The sequence below is a fragment of the Solanum lycopersicum genome, chromosome 1 (assembly GCF_036512215.1).
Source record: "Solanum lycopersicum chromosome 1, SLM_r2.1".
NCBI classification, from domain to species: domain Eukaryota; kingdom Viridiplantae; phylum Streptophyta; class Magnoliopsida; order Solanales; family Solanaceae; genus Solanum; species Solanum lycopersicum.
The window spans coordinates 15240148-15263996 of NC_090800.1; the positions used below are offsets into that span (position 1 = coordinate 15240148).

Genomic DNA, 23849 nt, shown 5'->3' on the forward strand with positions numbered 1-23849 from the left:
AGTTGTCAGTTGAAAGGACCCACATACACATATGTCAGCTGAGAAGCCCCTCATACAACTGACCCTACTTGTGCCTCTCACGAAATAAAATTTTTCAGTAGGAACTCCATTGCAATAATGCTATGACATGACAACATTTCAACAAAGAAAAAACAAGTGGAAAGAAACTGAAACAACATTATGATTTGTAAAATGACATGATAATGACACCAATACTCAACATCCAAAAATATACCACATTCAAATATTTAATCTATGAAACTACAAGTTCATTGAACAGCTAACACTTGTTATCTAAAATTTTGAAAAATCTAAAGAGAAATCAAGAGGGTGTACTTGCATTTCTAAGTAAAAAAGAAAGAATAGTTATCATCTACCAATCCACCACTTGTAAAATTACAAAAGCTGCAGCGATTTCGCGGTCATCTAAAAATTTCTCCACATGTACATACAAAGCTATTCAGATGGATTCCATCTGAGCCACCAACTAATTTACTTCTGCAGATCTCACAAATCCGGTGAACGTTCTAGGAAACCATGATTTTCACATACAGTACTTATAATATCAAATTTACACACAAAATCATTTATCTGTAAATTAAAAAGAAAAGTATTGTTCAATGTATAAATTAGCCCCTTCCTGTATTACCGTGCCGTTGATTTCTGAAGAAGCTAAGAAGTGCCTGAGCCTGCATGTAATCACAAGGTTAAAATTTAGACATATAAAAAACCAAATAGGGCTAAAGTTTATTTACACCGAGTGTAATTTAACCTGTTACTATCAAGTTATCATATTTTGTTTGTTATAAGCTGGTGACTTGACCTGATGGTGTAAAAGTATTTTACGCTATCTGTGCACAGAATTTGAAGAAAGAAAATGGATGAGGTTTCTGGCATCAGACCTTTTCCCTTGCTCTTGGAGTGCCAGATTGTGACAATGCCACTAACGGAGGTACAGCTCCTTCCTGGAGAACAGTGTTGCAGAACCTGTTACTGTTAGTGCATAGTTGCAAGAGAGCAGCTGCTGCATTCTCTTTACCCCTTGCAGATCCCAGCTCAACAACCTCAACAAGAAGAGGAATCCCTCCTTCTTGACCGATTCCTGCTCTTCCGTCGGGAATGGTTGCAAGATTGGATAAAACGGCAACAGCCTTATCAACCATCCCGGTAGCAGGGTCCATCAAATCTACGAGATACTTTACAGCACCAGCCTGGATAATACGAGCCTTGTTTTCATGAAGTATTGACAAGTTAAACAAAGCTGTCGCTGCATCTTTCTTGCCCCTTGGAGTTCCATTTCCCAATAAATCAACAAGAGGTTTGATCGCTCCAGACCTCCCAATCTTTATCTTGTTATCCTCCATCACAGAAAGGCTAAAAAGAGTTGCAGCAGAATTTTCTTTAGCCTCGTCGCTTCCTGTCTGGAGGACATGAATCAGAGGTTCGATTGCATCAGCATTAGCAATGGCACACTTGTTGTTGTCATTAATTGACAAGTTGAGAAGTGCAGTAACAGCATCTTCTTGTACTTTCATGTCTTCTGAATGAAGTAGGTTAACCAACAAGCTAATAGCACCACAATTTGCAATCACCATACGGTTATCCATATTATGCTTGGCAAGTAACCGGAGTTCAGCTGTAGCAGTTCTCTGCATATCAATGGAAGTGCTCTTCAAGTCCTCAACCAACTTTTTAACTTGCTCCTCAAGTTCTGATAGATCAGCCCTTTTTTCAACTGTAGGGGAAGAAATTATTCTTGGAAACCTCTCAGATGGTCTGCGCCAAATCGCTTGATTACGAGGTCTCGTCTCTAGTGTAGATGGAAATTCTGGCTCCCTTCGGGGGATAGAAGCAGCAGGCTTGGAGTCCACTACAACATCCCCTGAAGCAACAGCAGCAGCTTCTGGCTGTGAGGACAACTTATTTCCATCACTGGGAATTACAGGGGAAAAGTTTGAATTAGCAAGCGTGCTGGGTGCCGAGGTTGTTCTATTATGACCTGAAGATAACTGTTCATCAACAGCTAATGTACTATGACCATGTGAGCTTATCTCTCCAGAGTGGGCCATCCGGTCTTCACTCTTCATAATTATCCTTTCAACATCAAAAGCATGTATATTACCAGCAACTCCAGGTAAAGAATCCTCTGAAGAGGAACGGAGATGAGATGGAGATGATTCCTCTCTTTGGTTTACACTTGACAAAATCAAAGTCTTTCTCGGAGAACCTAAAGATTGTGTGGAGTCTGGTGACAAGGAGTGTTTGTCCCTTGTAAGGGGAAATACATGGTTATCCCTGGATGCACCAGAGTCTGCATGTGTTATGAGGGAAGATGGTTGGTTCAAGCTCAAAGATATCATGGGATCAGGCAACTTCACATCATTTATCTCACACCAGTTTGCAATAAGTGCCTTAACAGTGTAATTGGGAATGAGATTTGTATGCCCCAGAGTTTGCCGTGTCTTGGGGCAAACAGTGAGACCCAGATCAATCCATCTCCTTATAAAAGCCCTCTCATAGGTTTGACCAGATGCAACAATTACAGGGTCAGTCATCAACTCAAGTGAAAGAGGGCAGCAAAAGTCGGGAGGTATTGACACAGTGGTACAGCTCTGGGACTGTTTTACAGTGACAAAGCAATCGTGCATATGAGAAACAAGAGTTATCATTTGCTCAATATATTCAACGTCCTCAGTCTTTTCAGCTTGTTCAGCATTCTCTTTCAATTTTTCAAGGGCCACAAGCTCAATCAAAAGCTCTTCGTTTGAGTTCAAGCTTAGGCAATCAGCAATTTTGGCAAAGTTATCTGGGCTGGCTCCCAAGCCTTCCACTTGAGCTTTAATAACCTTTGTAATTGTCATTAATATCAATTCATAATCAACATACTTAATTTTCAGTATATAGAGCTGCAATCCAAACAAAATACACCCACCTTAGAAATGATGAGAAATCCACAAACATAATAAATGAGAAGAGACAGTAGGGAGAAAGACACAGAAGGATTAGATGAATACAACTAAAAGGTAGAACAGACACAGAAGCCGTGTACTTAGCACCCACCTCAAGAGTTGTCAAAGTTACATCAGCAGGAAGGCTTTTATGAGAAGATTTAAGGAGCTCAAGTACTTCCAGGCTACAGGTTCGAATTTTCCCAATCAATGGTTCAGCTTGCAGGACCTATGGATCATCAAAAATTAAAATATCAGCAAACTAGATAAAAAGAATAGCTGAAAGGACTGAAAATGTGTTACATGTTAGTCAGGAAGTTAAGATGAATGCAAATAAGAAATAGTTTCTCTTAATTTAAATCTTTTAATCAGTATTAAATGCAGACTGTAATAAGATAATCATCTTATTCAAGACATAAAAGTTATGACGAGATAGATCTCCAAACATACAAAATAAATTTTACTGCACAATGGTTCCCAGGTTTCAAATAGCTCCCTCAGTTCATCAACATGTTGAGCAAGCCCAGCAAACGCTTTCAGGAGCAGCTCGCTAGAAGCCTCTTCAACGTCAACAATGGAGTCAAGAATCGGCTTTACAAGCTTCAGTATATCCTCAATCTTACAGTAATATCTACGGACCAGTTCACCACTCATGTGATCACTTGATGATAAATGGCAAAAACAGGAGATATTATTGAGAAGCATCTTTAACATTGATATCTCCATTCCACCTGGTAAATAACAATCAAACTACTCAATAAACCAAATTAACAATATCCAACTAGGTTACACACCTGAGTTGCATAACAGAGGATAAACTGGACAAATTATCTCTTCAATATACTTGATAAGAAAACTGATGGGAAACTATGCCACAAATTAAGAGAAATTAAATCGCACTAATGTATAGATGGGCTGTAGCTTAATCATTAGTTTTGAATCTATAGAAGCCTCTTTTGAAAGTTCCACCATGGAACAAAACCAGGCTAGCTACTATTTTGACAGATTCAAGGTAGTATCACGTTGAAGAGCAGATTAAGATTTTGGATGCCGGTGAATTTATAACCTGAATTCAGTTTGAAGTTTTCCATTTGAAAAACACATCAGGAAGAAGCAAAAGCTTTCTAATGGAAATTTCCAGGAATACAGCTGACTCTTATCTTTAATTAACTCATCCAGATGAAGACAGGCGAATCCAGGATTTGAAGTTAATGGGTTCATACAATGACCTCAAGTTAATATACAATTATAATTGGGTTCGTAGTCAAATATTAATATATGTTAGTGGACAATTTAATACATATATAGGTCCTGAGCAAAAGCTATTGGGTTCCCATGAATCCGCACATAACACTCAGGACCACAGCTGGATAAGGATCCTCAGACATTCTAAAAGGATTAAAATTGACTTCATTAGAGCAATTATGAACGCAAAAGCCAAAAAGATATTGCAAGGAAACCTATGATCACAAGCTATCTTACTCGCTCAGCTATTGCAGACTACAGTAAGCAGATAATGTCATGTTTTTACCCCTTAGGATTCTGGTGAATACTATTTAACTAATGGCACCAAATGTGTACAAAACTATCAGGGTTAGAGGAGAATCCTAAGGGTTCGTTTCGTAGAGTGTATAGAAATAATGCACAATAGAGTGTAATGCATGTATTAGTTATGCATAAATTCTGTTAGGTTTGGTGCAATAAAAATAGTATGCATTGTATAAAAATATCTATTTACAAATATATCCTCCACAATTATGGTGGAAAAGATATAGAAGTGCTTTTGAAATTGGGTCTTCAACCATGCTAATGTGTGTGTTAAATCCCTTTGCATTACTAATACCTAGAAATCCATGGTATTAGTAACACTCCTCAATACACAATAGAGAGTATAACTAATGCATACATTAATTATAAATAACATGAAAATGTGTACCAAACAAGGGACTACCAATATACAAAGTTAATGCATTTATTATTTTTGCTAATACACTCTACAAACGACCCCTAAGAGACTGAAGATGCCTTCTCATCCAAGACAATTTTTTTTTCTCATTTAGGATAAGTAATAATAACATTCATATAATAGGACAGTTCCCTGTATACAAGTGGCATTCAAAAAGTAGAGAACCTCAAAATCCACTTAACAAAATAGCACCCAATCATCTATAGTAACACGCACCTCATAGATACAGCGAAATTTACAAGATATCAAAAGAATCTCATTCTTTTTACTGGTCAGAAATAAAAGAATCTCATCATTTGTAAAACGAGTATTCCACACTTTCAGAAGCCTCTCCATTTCTTTCCATTCAATCCCCAACATATGCATCATAGGATATCAGCAGCTACTTCACATGCCCTGTTTTTTCCTGTTCTTTCCTTAGAAGGCACAAACTAGAAAAAATTCTGTGACAGGGAAGGGTTCCATATCTAACTAATTCAATGAAATACACTATAATTGGCTCACTGTAAGGCACTGGAATGGTCCTAACTTCAGATGGCTTGCACATTAGCATCTCTTCTTCTCCATGTTCTCAACAGTGAGAAAATCCCCACTGTACTAGCCAAGTAGAAAAACAGATATGTTCCAATGCTCTAGAACCTCATATTGAGTAGAGGATATTGCATCTATCTGCTTGGTATTCGAAAGCACAATGACTTTATTACAAAAAACATACATTTTTAATTCTGCTTTGCTTCTAAGTATCTTGGTCTATCAGGGAGATCTTCTAATTGATCATAGGATAGTGTTCCAAATTCACCGATCTACCAATCCTGCAAGTTCTTTTTTTCAACCTTAAATCTCAAAGAGCTCCATTTGTGCAATAGAATTGTCTTTTTGGATTAATATGGAAGATGGTCTGGAAGAGACTGTCTTAGGTGATACAGAATCTTTCTTTCATTTTAGAATCCTTGTAAGACGAACAAAGACATAATTTGTGCTGATTATTTATACAAATTGTTACCTTCCTCAAAAAGAAAAAAATAGAAGATTATGTTTTCAGAGCAAACTTTGTCCCCTACTCGCCTTGAAGTGGATCTTACCCATTAACATCCTTGTCTCTATTATGCTCCTCCATAGACCTCCCCAACGATCAAGATGTTCACCATTCTCCATACCCCTGTACATTCTAGCAACCACTATCTTCAAAAGTGCCTGATTCTTTTTGCCAAATCTCCAAATCCATTTCCCCACGAGGGCTTGAACGAAATCCTTACGTCCATAACCAGGCCTCCCAATTCATTATTAGAATTTACAAAGTGAACATCTTAAACCTCCTTGTTGTGTCTCACAAGAAACTCTATGGATCATTACAATTATTCATTATACATTTGCATGTGAGCCATGTAATAGGAAGGTATGCTTGAAAGCATCTCCTTACCACTTTCAATCTGCTAATCTTTGCTCTACTCTTCCGACTACTGAATTTTACGATGACTAAAGATAGGCCTCGATAGTTGTACAAGGTCATACTCTGTTATATGTATTGTGTGTCATTCACGAATATTAGGTGACGAACCCATACATTGTCTACTTCCTTACACTAGCTATGTCGCCTCTAAAGTAGTGCCTCATGATACTCTCCAGTTCCTCCAGCAGAAAGGGAATCCACAACGCCTCTTTTTCTCACTTGAAAAAATCCCAACAGCCATTTGGTGGCAATTGGAAGTTTTGTTGCTTGGACCTTTCAAAATCTCTGTTTCACCTGTGTCATTTGATGGCTGTGGGATCATATTGTATTTAAACTTACCTTGGATGTTTTGACTATATCTATGACCAAGAAGTATAAATGGGTTAGATATTTGGTTTGATTTGGGTTCATGTCATATTTATATAGTTATATAAAGTATGATAATCTTTTAACATTACTTGAGATATCTTATGAATAAAATATTAGGTATTTATATAGAATCAAATTTATCAGTTTAGTTTAATAACATTTACTAATCGAGATATATTTATATATGTCGTAGATACATTCTTTTATGTTGTAATACACACTTATTAGCCGTATCCTAGCACACCCGTATTAGCACTCGGTTCCATACCCTCAAATCCTAAAATTTATGGGATGAAGAATATGACCTCTAGGTCTGCACCCGAGTTTGAGCAACATAGATTGAAAGGAAAGAAATAACAGATATGTTGAGGATAAAGAAGAATCTACACAAGCACAAACAAAATTGACTTTTTGTGCTTAGATTTTGGTACAACAAGGCTACTGTTGGTGTAAATGATAGCTCGGTTATTGTTGATTTCATTGGCACATTGCATAGCTTGTAATGGTAAAATAATTTGGTTGTAACTGCCTCCAGCATCCTCTTTCTTCTGATTTAGTGTTTACTAACAAAACTTACAAATCACCGAATTTATAAAAAATAAAAATCAATGAGTTTTATTTGAAAAGCCTAAAAGTGATTAAGGAGACTTGATCCTTCTTTTTGTGAAGCCCATCCTCTCCATCACAAAATCCAAAGGCCCTGATATGATTTTATAAGTATGATTTCTCAAGGTGCAGTTTGCAAAGTACTCAATGAGTTTTTTTTTTTTTTTTTAAGAATTCACCATTTTACTAGCTACAAGTGCCGTTTGTAGATTTTTCCATCCTTTTCAAAAATGAAGAGAAAAGAATGATGTGGAAGAAAGAAGGATGGGTTCCAGACATGTTTTATGACTTTCACCATGGTTATTCCTTTCAACCAATGAAGGTTTAATATTTTGCACACATCATAAAATAGGAAATGAATACATAGTTACAGGAATTGAATTGTCCTATTGATCCTAAATATCCCTGATTGATTCTAATTAACTCCAATTGATTTAGGGCACATTCTATTTCCAGAATCTTATTAAAGTCTATAACACTATTTATAATTGTTCTTAAGACCTTCCATGACTGTATATGGAATGTTAATAGTATCTTGTTCAGCCTTCTTTAGTCTAATGCAGAGCATCTTATTAATAATCTTGCAGATACTTTTTACTAGGCTAATGGTTCTGTTATTTTTTGTATTTGATATTTGTCCTTCTATATGATTGAGGTCAACAAAGCTTTGAAACCTTTAACAAACCTCCCAATTTCATGAGAAGATCATACTTTCTCCATAATGTCACCATTAACCTTGTGCCAACATTTTCAGAAGAACACCAAGGTGAAGTCATCTGATCCTGGATCTTTATCTCCAGCATATAACTCCTTTCCAAACTTATTCCCTAGAGAATTCCCTTTCAGTCTATTCCTTTATCTCCTTTCTATTTGATTAATTTTTGCTCCCTTGACTAAGGTCTCATTGTCATGAATATCCTATACAATTGTATCTACAAACTCACATCTTCCTTTAACCTGTTCCTTTCCCTGACAAGTGAAAGTTGAATGAATGATCATCGTACTCAACTTATGACTCACAGAATGAAACTTTGGAGAAGAATAATACGAAAGTTATACCAAATACCCAACTGTAAATAGTGGGGTGAGGTGGGGTGGGGTGGGGTGATACAGAGGAGTCCCCAATCAATGACTTAAGGTTTGCACAAAGAAAATGCACGGTTAGATGAAGATGTACAACAATAACACTACCCAGTATCATTCCACAAGGAGGGCCAGGGGAGGGTGGTGTGTCTGCGGTCTTACCTCTACCTTGAGAAGTAGAGAGGTCGATTCTGCTAGACCCTCCGCTCAAAGTAAAGCATATCAAGAATCGGGTATGTAAAACAAATAAAGTAGTGAAGAAATTTATAATGAAAACAATAGATAAGGGAACAGTAGCAATAACAAATAGTATGATAACCGAAGCCAAAGAGACAATAAAACAGAAGAATAAGATAGCAGAAGAGTAATAAAAATAATATTGATAAGGAAACTAGACAATACTCGACTACCACTAGCCTTCTATCATAATCTTCGACCTCTAGATCCTCCTATCTAGGGTCATGTCCTCAGTAAGCTGAAAATGTGTCATGTCCTACCTTATAACCTCTTCTGGATACTTCTCCGGCCGACCTTTACCTATCCCCGTACCCACTATAGCCAAGCTCTCACACCTACTTATTGAAGTATCTGTGCATCTTCTCTTCTCATGTCCGAAACATCTCATTTTCGCCACCCTTTTCTAGTCCACAACGGGGGCCACTATCACCTTGTTTCAGATATCTTCGATTCTCACCTATGTCTCCTAATATGCTCACATATCTATATCAACATCCTCAATTCAGCTACTTTCATATTTTGGACATGTGAGTTCTTGACTAGCCAACACTTTCTACCATACATCATATTTGATCTGACCACCACTTTATTAAACATACATGTTAAGGCTTGGGGGCACAATCTTATCACACAACACACTGGATGTGATCCCCCATCTGATCAACCCCATTGCAATACAATGTGTAACATCCTCGTCAATCTCCCCATTTCATTGGATTAGACCACAAATAATTGAAACTTCCTCTTTTATTCCATGTGAGCGCAAGTGTGAGATTTCGAGACCCTCTATTTTAAATCCTCTATCTATTCACTTTATTTTGGTTAAAGACTTGAGCTTTAAAGTCAATATTGCCACCTACACACTTATCGGCAAGGTAAATCAGATATTTTTCTAGATCCAGAAATAAGAAGTCCTGCTCCATACTCTACAGAGAACTCTTGTGCTATTTTATCAGAATGGAGAATACTTCTGGTACGTTAGAGTCAAGCAGATATTCAGCAACTCCCTTACCCCAGTACAGCTGACTGATTCTCCACAAGTAAGGCAACAGTTGTCGCTCATATTTCGTTCCTACAAGTATTACTATCAAGTTCAGTGCTCTTCCTTCTCTAACCCAATTTTCTGGACATTTCTATGATAATGAGGTCACTTTTTTCTAAGTGACTATAGTATTTGGGGAAACTTTCCAACTCATCAACCAGGCAACCAGTAAAGACAACAAATATAAGTTCCAAATAACCCTGCCCACCAAGACTGAGCATTTGCACTTATCACTGAGTATAATAGCTGTGATTTCGACCAGAAATCTCAAATTATCACTCCTCTACTTCAAACCACTTGCCATTCTTAGGGACAACATAAACTCACTATTTAGGTCCAAATGTAGCTTAATACTTTCTGAACACAACTCTATCTTCAAAAAGAAGTAAGACAAAGATGGACATTTGAGACCTGAAACATGGAAAGCCAGAAAGGCAAGTGGAAATCTAAGAACAGATTTATCATAAAGAGCAAACTTTATAACTATATGAGAATTTTCCTTCTAACACTCCCTTATATCAAGCTGTCGGGGCCATGGGTTGCACCGGCAGCAGAGTGCAAATCTTGCCTATGGATTAGCTATAGTTTAAACTCAGTATTGTCTTGAAAAAATCATTGAATATGCATAGATATTAATGTAAAACCTAGTAACTTAAAAAGGATCAAAATCTAGAACCCGTAAGCATCAAATTGTGACTCCGCCTCTCATGCCACCTGATCTCCACAAAATCAACTGGTATTCTAACCATCCTCTACAACCCTCTAACCTTCTACTTTCCAACATGGGTTTGAACTTTCTCCCGATAAATTTGCAGCAAAATGTATCAGAAATACATTTCATTGCTGTACTATCCAAACAAGGAAACAATCAAGAACCATCCTAATAACAATAACTAGCAAATCCTAACAAAAATCACAATTAATTACAAAACCCCATTTCAATTACAAAACTAGAGCACCTTAATTACACAAAAACAAAGCAATTGAAGTAATAACAAAAACCCCATAAAAGCAAATGAAAAAAAAAAACTCACCAATTAAAAACTTCAAACCTGATATTCTTCCCTCCTGACCACAAAAAATGAAGCTCTCTAAAACCCAAAAAGAAATGGCAAAAACAAAGACCAAGACCAAGCTCAAAAAGATGACCAACCAAATTGATTCCACCAAACCCAAGAATCAACGCGTTTTTGAGCAATTTAGTATCGAAAATTGTCAATTCTGGCAACTTGGAATCTCAAAATTTTCTTACTTCAGATGAATCAGAGCTGATTAGAGGTAATGGGGTAGATAGATAACGAACAAGAATGTCTGCAGTTGAGATTTTAGCTGCTTCTGATCGATGCTCGATAGAGAGCCAAGTTGGAAATTTTGCTTAACAAAGAAAGGGATTTAAGGTCCATTTTATATATATTTGACTTTTTATTTATAGAACAACGTTTTTGAAATAATATTATAACTATAATCTTCTCTTTTTTTTTCTATGATAAAGGAATAATTACTATAATTATACTAAAATATAACCCTAGTTTGTATGAGTGTTTGTAATCTATATAGTATGATTTTTAGACATTTTAATGTTTTAAATTTCAACGTTGATTCCATAACTATGTGGTTTTTTTTTCTCAAAGTTAATTGACTATATATTTTTTTATATAAAATTTTAAACTTTTACTCTTATAGATACAAATTATGTGTTAGAAAAAGTTTTTTATCTAGTAATGTGTATTCAACAATTAAAAAGGATTGTTTGAATTTAAAAACTTATTCATTCTCAAAACTTATATACATAATTTAAATACTATAAAGGGAAATTTACATAAATATATTATAATAAAAAAATATTTACCATTTATAGCAATAACATTTTTTTTTCAGTTAATCGCTTTTAATTCATTTATAATACAAGTTTAATATATATTACTTTTGAGTCTATCAGCTGCAACAAGCGCTGCGGGAACGAGTGGTGTGCTTGCCCGAGTTTATTATTCACATATAGTACAAGTTTTAATGATTGACAATACATTTATCACGTATTCTAATACACCTAAAATATAATGTGACAATTTTTTACCAAACAAACATAATATATTTTAAATAACAATTATAATTCAAATATATTGCATACATAATTCACTTTTAATACATATTACAGATTTATCACAATATTGCTAGAAATGATACTAAACAAAAAATATCGCTAAAATAAGTAATTATTTTTTAAAATGTATTAATTCATTTAATTTTTCCTACTATAAATGTAAATGAATTTGAAAAAATGTACCATAAAATTACTGTATATTATACAAGTAGTAATAACTATGAGTTCATAAAATTTAATTTCTTAAAAATCCAACAATATGCAACACTTTTATATTATTATTATTATTATTATTATTATTATTATAAATTAAATAAAGGTTATTTAACCAAATTATTCATTAAAAATTTAGTGAAGATATGTCTTTCAACAAAATATTACTTCAAGAAAACTTCTCAAATTATAACTCCAATATTTCATATTTCTTATCATAAAAATAAAATCTTATATGCATAAATTTGATTTTATATTTTTATTCAAGTAATTTTTTTGACAAGTCATTTATGTTTGGGAAATTGTCTTACAATATCACTATTGTTTCTTTTAGGACCACAATATAATTCAAATATTTTTATTTTCCTCAAAATAAACTTGATATAATAAAAATAAATTATTAATCTCTCTTAATGAGATGTTACGTCATATTATTTTATATTGTTTTAGGGGATAATGCCCAAGTACCCCCTCAACCTATGCCCGAAATCTCAGAGACACACTTATACTATACTAAGGTCCTATTACCCCCCTGAACTTATTTTATTATTTTATATAATTTTTTACCCCTTTTTAGCTTACGTGACACTATCTTGTGGGCCCAACGATGGTTGACTTTTTCTTCCGAACTAGTGCCACGTAGGCTAAAAAGGGGTAAAAAATTACATATAAAATAAGTTCAGGGGGTAATAAGACCTTAGTATAGTATAAGTGTGTCTCTGAGATTTTGGGCACAGGTTGAGGGGGTACTTGGGTATTTTCCCTTGTTTTAGCAATAAACCTTCAATCCTAAAAAGAGGAAGTCATTTTAAAAGAGAAGTCATGAAGGATTATGTGTTATTTCCGAGAAGAAGAGAAACTCTAGTAAAATATAGGGATGATGTATTAGTATTTTTTGTTAATTTAAGTGAACACTTCTTTAGACACATTATATGTTTGTTTTTGCTAAAACCTTTGAATTCATATTATAGTATGCTACAAGGTGATGTTGTCTCTTACCTATAAAATATTATTTAGTAATAAACTTAGCAAGTTACGATAAGCTTCTTTGAAATATAAATGGTAGAAATTGTTATTTTGAAGATCAAATTTGTTTGCATATATATTTTTGTAAGACATTGATGAAATTTTTTTTACTTAATTTGTTTTGTCCTCTTGATCAGATTCAAAAGGCTAGTTTAATGTTTTTCTTCATAAGAGCAAAACATTTTTTTTATGGAGATCTAGGTAAAATACTTGTGAATGATATCTTGAACAAAGATTTTCGCTATAAAATTGAAGTAGCTAAATTCTCGTACATAAAATGTTGTATCAAGCTAATAAAGATATAATGATAGTGTGCAATTTTATTCACCTCTTTAATTACTTGGTGAATATATAATTCGATATAATTGACGGTGAGTAATTGCACTCTCCAATTCTCAGAGAGGAGTTGTGAATTACTGGTAATTATCTGACGTAATTATAAATTGATTACTTTATATTTATTATTTTATTTATCGTCTCTATTATTTATCTATTTTTATATGATAAAAAAATATATTTTATTTATGTTATTTATTTCATTCTCAACCTTTACTTCATGTGATTCCATGCAATTTTTTGTATTATCTATTTTTTTTTTGTAATAATAGATCTTTTATATATAACTTAAGTAGCAATTATATCAGGGGTATTATAATTTCCAAACTTACCTAGGTTAATGCAAGATATTAAGGACAATTGTTTATTTCTTTAATTAGCATAATTATGTTAGTATTCTAATTTTTAAATTAAAGTAGAATTTATGTATGTTATGTTAAAGTCTGACATAAGAGTATCATGTTAATTTTTTTTGTTTTGAATTTAGAACCTATGATATATTTCGGTTTCACTTGTTTCAGTTAATATTGACTTGAGATTTCTTATTGCAATTTGTTTATTTTTTAGCTAGGTTGGATAGATTATCTTTTTGTCAAATGTTTTAGTAAGTCAGGACATTTTATTTATAATATTAATCTTTTTGTCAAATTTGCGTTTCATGATGTTCATAGAAATCTTATAATTTAGTTTTTTAATGATTATTTCAATTAAGATATGCTAATTTGAAAAATATAAATGAATTATTTTTTTCATAATATTAGTTTAGTTGAACATACATTTATTAATTAATATAATTTGGAAAGACAATAAATATCTAAAATATTTAATTAATATCATTAAAAGTTTCTTATTTTGTCTAATACAAATTTTAAATTTTAGATAATTAGATTTTATTTTTAAATTCACAGTAGCCTTTGTTGTCTATAAATATAGGAATCTCCTCTCATTTTAAAACAATGGAAATTTTGAACTTCTTCTTCTAGACAACTAAATATTTGTGTACTTTGCTTTATTGAATGACTCACTCACACCATTATTTTTGTATCAATACACTAACGTATAGAATTATTCTATCCCGAGAGGATCTAATCCTTTAAACCTCGGGTGCTAGAGGAAAATAATTTTCTTAAGGGGACACTGTCCATTCAGTGGGCTTGATTTTTCTCCATTTTGCTGTTACAAATTCTGATATATTTTTACGATCATTAATCTATGCTTATATTATTAATTCATATTCTTGAATACATACTTTAAAATTTGTTGTTTATGTTTTCGCAAAGTTATTGTTATATCTATTTGTTAATACAGATTAAATAACAAACGTCAAATAATTATTCAAGCAAGTTTGCTCTACAAGACTTGCTGAAGGTACAATAAAAAAATTCTCTTACAAGTTTTTAATTTCTTCATTAACAACGTCATACCTTCATGTAGAAGGATGCAATTTTATATTTTTTAGAGAATCCATTGAGCGTTAATAACTTTGCATGCCCATATTTTTTATTTTTTTATTTTGTTGTTATCTAATCACTAAATTTTATCAATAGATATTATGAGTAGCTTAACGGTTAAAGTTGATTGAAGTGTTAGTCAATTTTTTGAGGTATGATGTTTAAAAACATAGAAACTTTTCTGGTTAGAATGATTTGTTATTATCAATGAATATCTCATACTCTCCTTTTAATGCATTTTTTTCTCGATGTTTTGTTGTCTCCTTAAAATTGCATTGAATATTTTTTGTTTGGTATGTATATGGTCTCACTTGGGAACTTTCTTCCTTTTAATGTTTTTCTTTGTTTCCTTCTCATTAGGCTCTTCTAAATATTTTATGACTATTTTCGGCAAATTGAACTTGAAAAATATGAAACAAATCCTGCTCTAAATAAATGTGGTCTATTAAGCTACAAAAGATATGTCTATTAACATAGATTTATCATCCTTCATGTCCCAAGTCATTGCTGATCGTTGAGTTATCTAGGTTAGACTCATTCGTATTTTTTTAATTTTCGAGAATATTTCTTTAACGTGAGTCTAGAATCCAAAATTTTAATCTACTTATACTTTCATAATGCGACAATTATACATACATATTACGGAAAAAGTTAAAAAATTGCATTGATGAAGCATCTATAAGAGCCTTCAAAGCAGTAATTTAATGAAGAATGAATTTCTAAAAGGTTCAACAATATTATTTTGTTGTTATTTCAAATTATTTTTCTACTATAAATTTTGTTAGATTAACAAAGTAACAATAACGAAAAGTGGTGAACGTTTGACCTCAAATAAATAGTTTGTCTCTAAAAAACATTAATTTATGTTGTTGTCATTTATATTTTTTAACGGTCTTAACTTATTTGTAACTAATATTATCAAAAACTTTCACATAATTATTTTTTTCACGAGGAGTAATTCTAACCATAAAATTATGAGATTCTATATTTTTCATGTACAAAAATAAAATAAAATATGTAATGTTTAATTGCTACATAAAAATATCACTCAGCTTTAAAAAGATAATTATATCATCAAACATATATTATGATAAATTATATAAATGATAAAAAATAATTAAAATCAAGATTATTTTAATCATTCATTATGTATTTACAATTCTTGAGATATGTGATAATATCAAATCATTTAATTTATGTTGAAATGTTCTTAAATCCTACTAAAATGTACTCTTTTTTTCTTTCCTTATGACAGTCAATTATTGAAATTATTGTTTAAAAGCTTAGAAAGATTATTTTTGCCCGAACGAAGCGTGGGTAAATTACATAGTATAATATAAAATGTACAACCAAATAATAATGTCATGCCATATTTCTATTGTTTAAACAATAAGCCTTCTATTGCAGAAAGAGGAAGCCATTTTAAAAGAGCAGTCTTAAAGGATTATGGAATTTTTTTGCAGAAGAAGAGAAACTCTAGTAACTGTAGGGATTTTTTTGTTAGTATCTTTTGTTAGTTATGTGAAAGACTTCTTTAGACGTATTATATGTTTTCTTCTGCTAAGACCTCTATTATCACATTATAGTCTATTATAGTGTAATATGTTTTTCCTATAAAATATCATTTGACTGTGAATTGTAGTAAGTTATTACATGTTTTTGAAGTATTAATGCTAAAAACTATCATTTGTAGAACAATTGTTTGTTCATATATTTTGGTAAGGCAATTATGACAATTTGTTACTAAATTTATTTTCTCTTCTAGATCAACTTTAAGAAACAAGTTTAAATACTTTTCCGGTCTACCTTGCTCAATGCTTCATGTAACTTGCTTCAAAATTTAGAATTAAATTACATGCTTCGATCTTAAAAGATGGAAAGGAGTACCCTATGCAACTTTATGTGCTATCTCCTTGACATAAATCTTGGCTTAACTACTGCAAATTATAATTCATTCTAACTAAAATAAAGTGGGTTGGTTTAGTTAACCTATCCACAATGAGGCAAATGAAATCATGCTTCCCCAAGGTCTTAGGAAGACCCACCACGAAATCCATGATTATCATTTCTCACTTCCACTTTGGACATCCTCTTAAGTAAACATGTAGCCCTCCGGTGCTAATATTTCACATGCTATTAGTTTAGGCAGTCAAACACATACTCACTATGTCCATATTCAGCCAAGGCCACTAATAAAGCCGTCTCAAGTCCATATAAATTTTAGTTATACCTGGGTGGATCAAATACCGAGAGCCATAAGACTCTGCCAACAAATTCTATATTAAGTTATCCACTTGAGGAAGACAAAACCATCCTCTAAAACATAGAACTCCCAGTGTCAAATGTAGCATCTGGGGCCTTATGAGACACCACCTTGTTCTAGAGCTTGCTCAATTGCTCACCCTAAAATTGCTTTGGTGATGTTCCGTGATTTTATGACATTTCTAATGCATTTCACTTAAGAGTTATGTGTGTTTAAAGCCTTTTTGTAGTGATTTTAACAAGTTTTCTGTCTTGTTTTTTTTTTTTGGAAAGATGTTCAGGTGACAAGAGAAGAAAAAAATTGAGAATAATGTAGAACCAGACCTATGGAGGAAATTAACGGTCCTTCGTTCAATCGATGAATCCTAGGTGGTGATCATAGATGAGCAGCTCAGGCATTGGAGGAAAATCAGGGAAGTCTGACTAAGTGTGAAACCACGAGAGGCAACGACGGTCCGTCGATTGATCGACGGACCATACTGGTCGTTTGGTTCATATAAGGTTCCAATATCTGATTTTGGAAGATCCTAAGTATGGAGCTACGGAGGAGCATCTATGGCCCGTAGATGAATCGACGGACCGTACTGTTGGTTCGTCATTTGATTTAGAGAGGGTGCCATCCGGTGGGCAAAATATTTTCTAAATCCTGACTGATGGAAGCAAACCATGGACCGTCGATTGATCGATGATCCATTAGTTGGTTCATCGATTGAAGTCGCCTACCTGAAAAAAACTTTTCTTATTTGAATTTCTTTATCCTTAAGACTTTGTTTTTCTATATATAGGGTATTAAACCTCGTTTCGGGGTTTAGCTACTATTACTTTTTTCTACTTTGTGTATTGGGGATTGATTTTTGCAACTTTAGCAAGTAATTGATTTCCGGATTTGGTTTGAAAGATTTTGCTTGGAATTTCAAGTTAGATTTCTAGGTTTATTCTTCTTGTTAAGTAAGTTCATGATTTCTTCATCTAAAACTATGAATTGTGACCTTTCTAGCATGAGTAACTAAATCCACAACTAGGGTTGTGAGAATCATGGGTAATTAATAAAGTATAACTAGCAATTAAGCGATTCTTGAATAGTGTTTTGCATGCATTGATAATTCTTTCATATTTAGAAGTCTTTTTGACGGTGGCCAACGTTAGAACTCGCCTAGTTGCTACTTGTCAGACCAAGGAGGTAGTTAATAGGAAAAGAATTATCAACATAGATTTAGTGTGATACTATCTAATAGGCTAGTGTTGATTGGTGCGAAGTAATAACTAAGTCATACATCAATTATGATGTTTAATATGAGGTAATGGTAAGGGTTATTAAATAATACACACCTAGCCGGACCAAGGTGCAGGGTGAAATTTTCCAAATGCCAGACCAAGGATTTAGAGATACCTAACTTATCGCTTTACATGTAATACACTAGGAAAGGATTGCTATTGCTAGGAATACAGTGTTACGAACCTGTGGGGAACACATATACCCTAGTTACTTTCTCATCTTGCTAACAATCGAAGTCTACTTTTGTTCACTTTTTAACCATACTATTGAAGAAATTTTGTTTCACGAAATTCCCCCTCTTTTACTTATTTGTTCAGGAAAATATTGAATAAATAGATATAATCGTGGATTAAATTAAGTCTAACCATTTTCCTCGTGGGTTCGACCTCAACCTACTATTTGGGTTCTTGACTTGATACGATCGCTTATACTTTTTAGGGAGGTGTAATTTGAGCGTATCACTTGGTTTTGATACTCCTCCAAGAAAGTGGGTTTAATATCGATGCTGACCAACACTCCACCATTCTTTGAGATTTCCACATGCACGAAATCATATGCTAGAGTCTCAATATCCCCAACCAAAGGCCGTTAAGACACCCCTAAGTAAGCTAAATTTCCCATGTTAATTGCTTTCTGGCTTAATGTGTCTACGACCACATTGGCCTTACCTGGATTGTCACGATCCAAGCCTACACTTTGGACATGACCGACACTCGAGAACCATTGATAATCCCCAAACAATCCCTGATCCTGACAAACTACAAGAGAAAATCAACTCAAGCAATAATAAGCTTAAAAGTTATTTAAATCCGTCAAACAGAAATACTCGACTTATAGGGTGTGGAAAATACTTAATAGAAATATTTATTATAAATAACTCAAAAGAAAGTAAATATTGAAAGACTCATCAACTCCTATCTATGAAACCACTAATACTACGATAGATTTCAGGACAAAACCCTTGACAACTTAACAAGCAGGAAGTAAGTGTGAAGCCCTCCAGAAAGCGAGGAGGCTCACCAAAACTAGATGGAGTGCAAATGGTTCCAACGAAGCGCCTCTTGATGGCCATGAACACCTATATTTGCATCATAAATAATATGCAGGTTGAATAACATTAGTATATTGAATGTACGAGTATGCAAGAAGAACTTAACACAGATAACTGAATTAACAAGACAAGAAAAGTAGTCACTCAACTCAACTCATTACAAAAGCATTAACAAAAGATTTACATGTTTAAATCTTCATAGATCATAGTATGAATGTATATAAAAATGCAATAAAATACTCTTTACTCTTATGTTTGACGATTCTCTAACCGACAACCATTACTATGAGCTATGTGATGATGTAACATCTCTACCATACTGTCAGAATAGTCCTATACCTTTTCAGGATATAAAGCACATCAACTAAGTGGATCCACTAAGATATTATCAAAGCCACTAAGGATTCATTTAAATGATATGATATCCGTGATTGGTCAATTTAAAACACATAATTGCTTGTAATGAAAAAAAACATGTAGCTACTACCCTGAATTATAATGTTTCCTATTTAATATTCCCCTGAACATTAAAAGTATGAAATACTTATTGATACTTGACTTCCTCACATTGTCCACAACCAATCTTCTTATTTAACTAGGATTGATTCAAAGCAAATTCAATAGATTGTCGACCACATCTCTTCCAAATTTTGTAATTGTTCATTCTTTATCTTTTTTACAAGATGTAGTGGGAAGAAATGCTCATTTAGAGATATCAAAATCCCAACTTCAAATAGAAATCAATGATGTTCGGATTGTAGGGATGTGAGGAATAGGTGGAGTCGGTAAAATGACAATAATAAAAGCCATTTTCGATACTCGATCTTATCTATTTAAAACTGCTTGTTTTCTTGCGGATGTTAAAGAAAATGCAAGACAATAATCAACTGCATTCTTTACCAAATACCCTTATTTCTCAACTATTAAGAAAAAAAGAAGATAACATTACATTAATAATAAGTATGATGAAAATTGCATATGTCACCTCCAAAATTCAAGGGGCGCAACTGGCTCCTAATGCTAAAGTTCAAGCCTGAGCCAACCCCGCCGAACCATTTGCTACTAGCGCGTGGGAGCCACACGTAATTAAGAAAACAAAAAAGTATATCTCAGCTTAAAACTAATCCCTTGGCTGGCAAGACCCTTGTCACAGATTTATAAAAGAAACAACTACTCCTAAGAGTTTATATAAAGAAGTAGCCAACTAGCACCTAAGTACTGATTGTGTTGTCGGGGCCACCATGATATCTACTCCAAAATTGAAAGCAGGTATATATCAACACAATACATCAAATAACTCTCAAGTTTCAGCAAACCAACAAACTAAGCCAGCATGGCTATAATGTATCTATAAACCCCCCACACTAGTATCCAAGCCTCTAAGAGTGCTAAAGATTGGGGGGATAGGGCCCCAACCTATCCATACAAATATATATAACAAAATCTAACAAACCTTCCAACTCTGGAAGCTCGGGAGGAAAGGGGCTATCCAACCAGATATAAGTCAATCTTACTACTGAGGAGGTCTACCAGGTGGCCTGTCAAGACATGCATGCGTGATTGCAAGTGGCCCCCCAGGAAATCGGGCATCAGTATGAAATAATGTAAAAAGTATGAAAGTCTATAGACTAAAGGAGCAAGTATCATAATATACCAAAATCAATAAGGTAATGAAATCAAACTTTAGATAAGCATGCTAAACAACTACTAATTCTAAAAATACAAAAAATGATCAAACAACAATCTAACCAAGACCACATAAGCTCGGCTGGTACAAACAAATCAATCTGCATACCCCTAGGCCCCTATAAGCCCATAAGGTGCCAAATCAATCTGCATACCCCTATCGGTAGCCCATTGTCTTTGTAAGAAGTTAAATAGACCTTTTTGGCAACATCATAGCTATGTGGGCTGCACATAGCTCTCATTTGCATCAGCATAGCCCCGTAGGCAACACATAACCCTCTTTGGCATCAAAATAGCCCCATAGGCAAAAGATAACACTCTTTTGCATCAATATAGCCCTATCAGCAACACATAGCCCTCTTTGACAGTAACATAGTCCTCTTAGACAACAACATAGCCCCAATAGGCAGTTCATAGCTCAAAAACTAACAACAATAGCCCCAAGGACAGTAACAAACAACTGAATAGGCTAAAGGCGAGCCATTTAGATTTATACAATATATATGAATAGTCTCCAAGTAGTTCGTTACTTAGGATCATTCTGAACAAATTATAAGTTCCTAAAATGAGGGTTTATCATCACTCAATCAGCCAACCACTCACAATTATATCTACAAGATCACCAACATTAACTACCCTATTCTATCACTCCCAAGTTCTAAGGAATCATGGCAAATGAAGGGGAAAGACTTAACATACCTTTTCCATTATAATATGCTGAAAATACCTCCGTCTGCATCACTACAATACTTTCTTTACATACTTAAAACACTTGAATAAATCAAACCATTGAAAAAAATCTTTGCCGCCACAACCTCCACAGAGTTATGCCGCTCAATTCACCATGAAAACTAAACCTAAACCACGAGCTCGCGACGTAGGGCAATTTTTGATAAGGAGTCAAGAAGAGATCATGAACATACAAGGATGATTTGGGGAGTAATTCTCTGAACTTTGTGGGTTTCTTTCGAGTTGGAATGAAGAAAGATGAAGAATATGCTATCTTATAAGGTTCCACCGACCAAAGGGATCCACCTCACGTGCCTGCTTGCACAGTCCCACAAAAACACAAATATCTTTTTATTCTGAAGTCTTATGAATGAAGGGTTTGATGCAATGGAAATGAGGCTCGTAGACCTTTTATTCGATAGGTCGTCTTTCCCATAACTATTTATAGATTGGGAGAAAAACTCCTACACATTTGACACAAGTTTTATTAAAATACTTAAAGAAGAACTTACGATAACTTTCGCCAACTTTTATTTTGCCACTTACCTAACTTTAAAACTTGAGATACAACCCTTAACAATTAAAATATGACATACATATCATTCTTAATTCATTACTCACTCTCTTTGTCTTTCCACAAAGGTACGAGTTAAAATAGAGTTCCGAAAAGTCAGCGTGTTACATTCCCCCCTAGAAACATTCGTCCTAGAATGAAAAATATAAGGCACTCAGTAAAGTCTTTACTAGTTTCAAAAATTTGGAAAAATGTACTCTATACCCATAATATTCACTAACCTGAAATGCAGAAGATTCCAACCTAAGCACCTCATAAGAGATTGTCACATTTTGAGCCTACACCCTGGACGTGGCGGACACTCGATGACCATTGTTGGTATGGAGCAAACCCTTGGCCTAGCTTACTTAACTCAGTGGAAGACAATAAATATAACTTAACTGAAAATAATATCATAACTAAGAATGTTTATAAAGCTGAAACATTCAAACTTAGCTAAAAGTTAGTAACCCAAGTCTTAACAAAACGGATAATACTGAAAAGACTCAAAGGAATAACATTAGACTGTCTATCTATGAAGCCTCTAAAACTGAGATGGATGTTGGGACAGACCCCACAATATCGTAATAAAGGAAATACTGAAAAATAATAAATGTGTCATTCGAAATGCAAAGAGCCTCACCACTGATTCAAAGTGCTCAGCTGGATCAACGAGGCGCTGGATGGTGCTGATCCTGATTACCTGTGTCTGCATCATGATACGATGCAAGCCAACTGGCATCAATACAGTGAATGTATGAGTGTGCGAGTTGGAATGCTAAACAACATAGGCTAGAAAATAGTCTGGGAAATACTTACCTTTACTCTGCTCGACTCATGATTAAGGTGATTTAATTATAACAGACTCAATTCAATATAAAGAAGTTTAAAAGCAAGTGCAACATAAAGAAAAACTGTTCAAAACATGATGTAAACTTTGAACATATACAACGATACAATTAACTCTGATATGTATGTAAATATACAAATACATTTAACTTCTGTGGGAGTTTCTCTAACCTACAAGCATCATTTAAGAGCAACATTGATGATACAACGATCTACCTCACGTTGCTAGTACATCTTATACCCGACCAAAGACATAAGACCTAAACTGCCTAATGGATCCACTAGTCTATTGTGAAAAGAGTTCATCTAAAAAGTACGACCCTCTTCTACCCATGGTAGCTACATGGTTTATGGGGGCTATGAGTTGTCTGAACTCTCTGCCATATCGGTGTTTAATACTACTCCAAAAATTTAATTACTCTTATGTTTTTAAAAATATACTGATTCTCTGATTTGAGATTAGTGCTCAAAATATACTTAGCTCAAAGGCTATCTTGGAAATCTTAGTTTTCCTGCTTGCTTCATTTTTAAAAAGCTATAGTTCTTTTCTGAAAAATAGCCCTAAGGATCCTTGGAAAACTCAGTTTCCATTCCCTTAAATATGAAACATTTTAA

General features: G+C 33.8%; 1 protein-coding gene across 1 annotated transcript; it reads right to left on the reverse strand.

The window, feature by feature from the left end:
• Window positions 1-312: 312 nt before the first annotated feature.
• Window positions 313-11081, reverse strand: LOC101265159 (U-box domain-containing protein 4-like). Its single transcript, XM_010321628.4, has 6 exons — window positions 10855-11081; window positions 10736-10769; window positions 3399-3679; window positions 3061-3177; window positions 903-2906; window positions 313-689 (listed from the first exon to the last, which is right to left on the reverse strand). Exons 3-6 carry the CDS (start codon window positions 3672-3674, stop codon window positions 630-632), a joined length of 2457 nt encoding a protein of 818 aa, XP_010319930.1. The 5' UTR covers window positions 3675-3679; window positions 10736-10769; window positions 10855-11081; the 3' UTR covers window positions 313-629.
• Between the last annotated feature and the right edge of the window lie 12768 nt (window positions 11082-23849).

Coding starts and splice junctions, on each gene's coding strand:
- LOC101265159 (XM_010321628.4), bottom strand. CDS start 3,674: ATGGAGATATCAATGTTAAAGATGCTTCTCAATAATATCTCCTGTTTT. Junction 3,178..3,398: donor TGTGCAGTAAAATTTATTTT/GTATGTTTGGAG, acceptor GATGATCCATAG/GTCCTGCAAGCTGAACCATT. Junction 690..902: donor CTCCAAGAGCAAGGGAAAAG/GTCTGATGCCAG, acceptor GATTACATGCAG/GCTCAGGCACTTCTTAGCTT.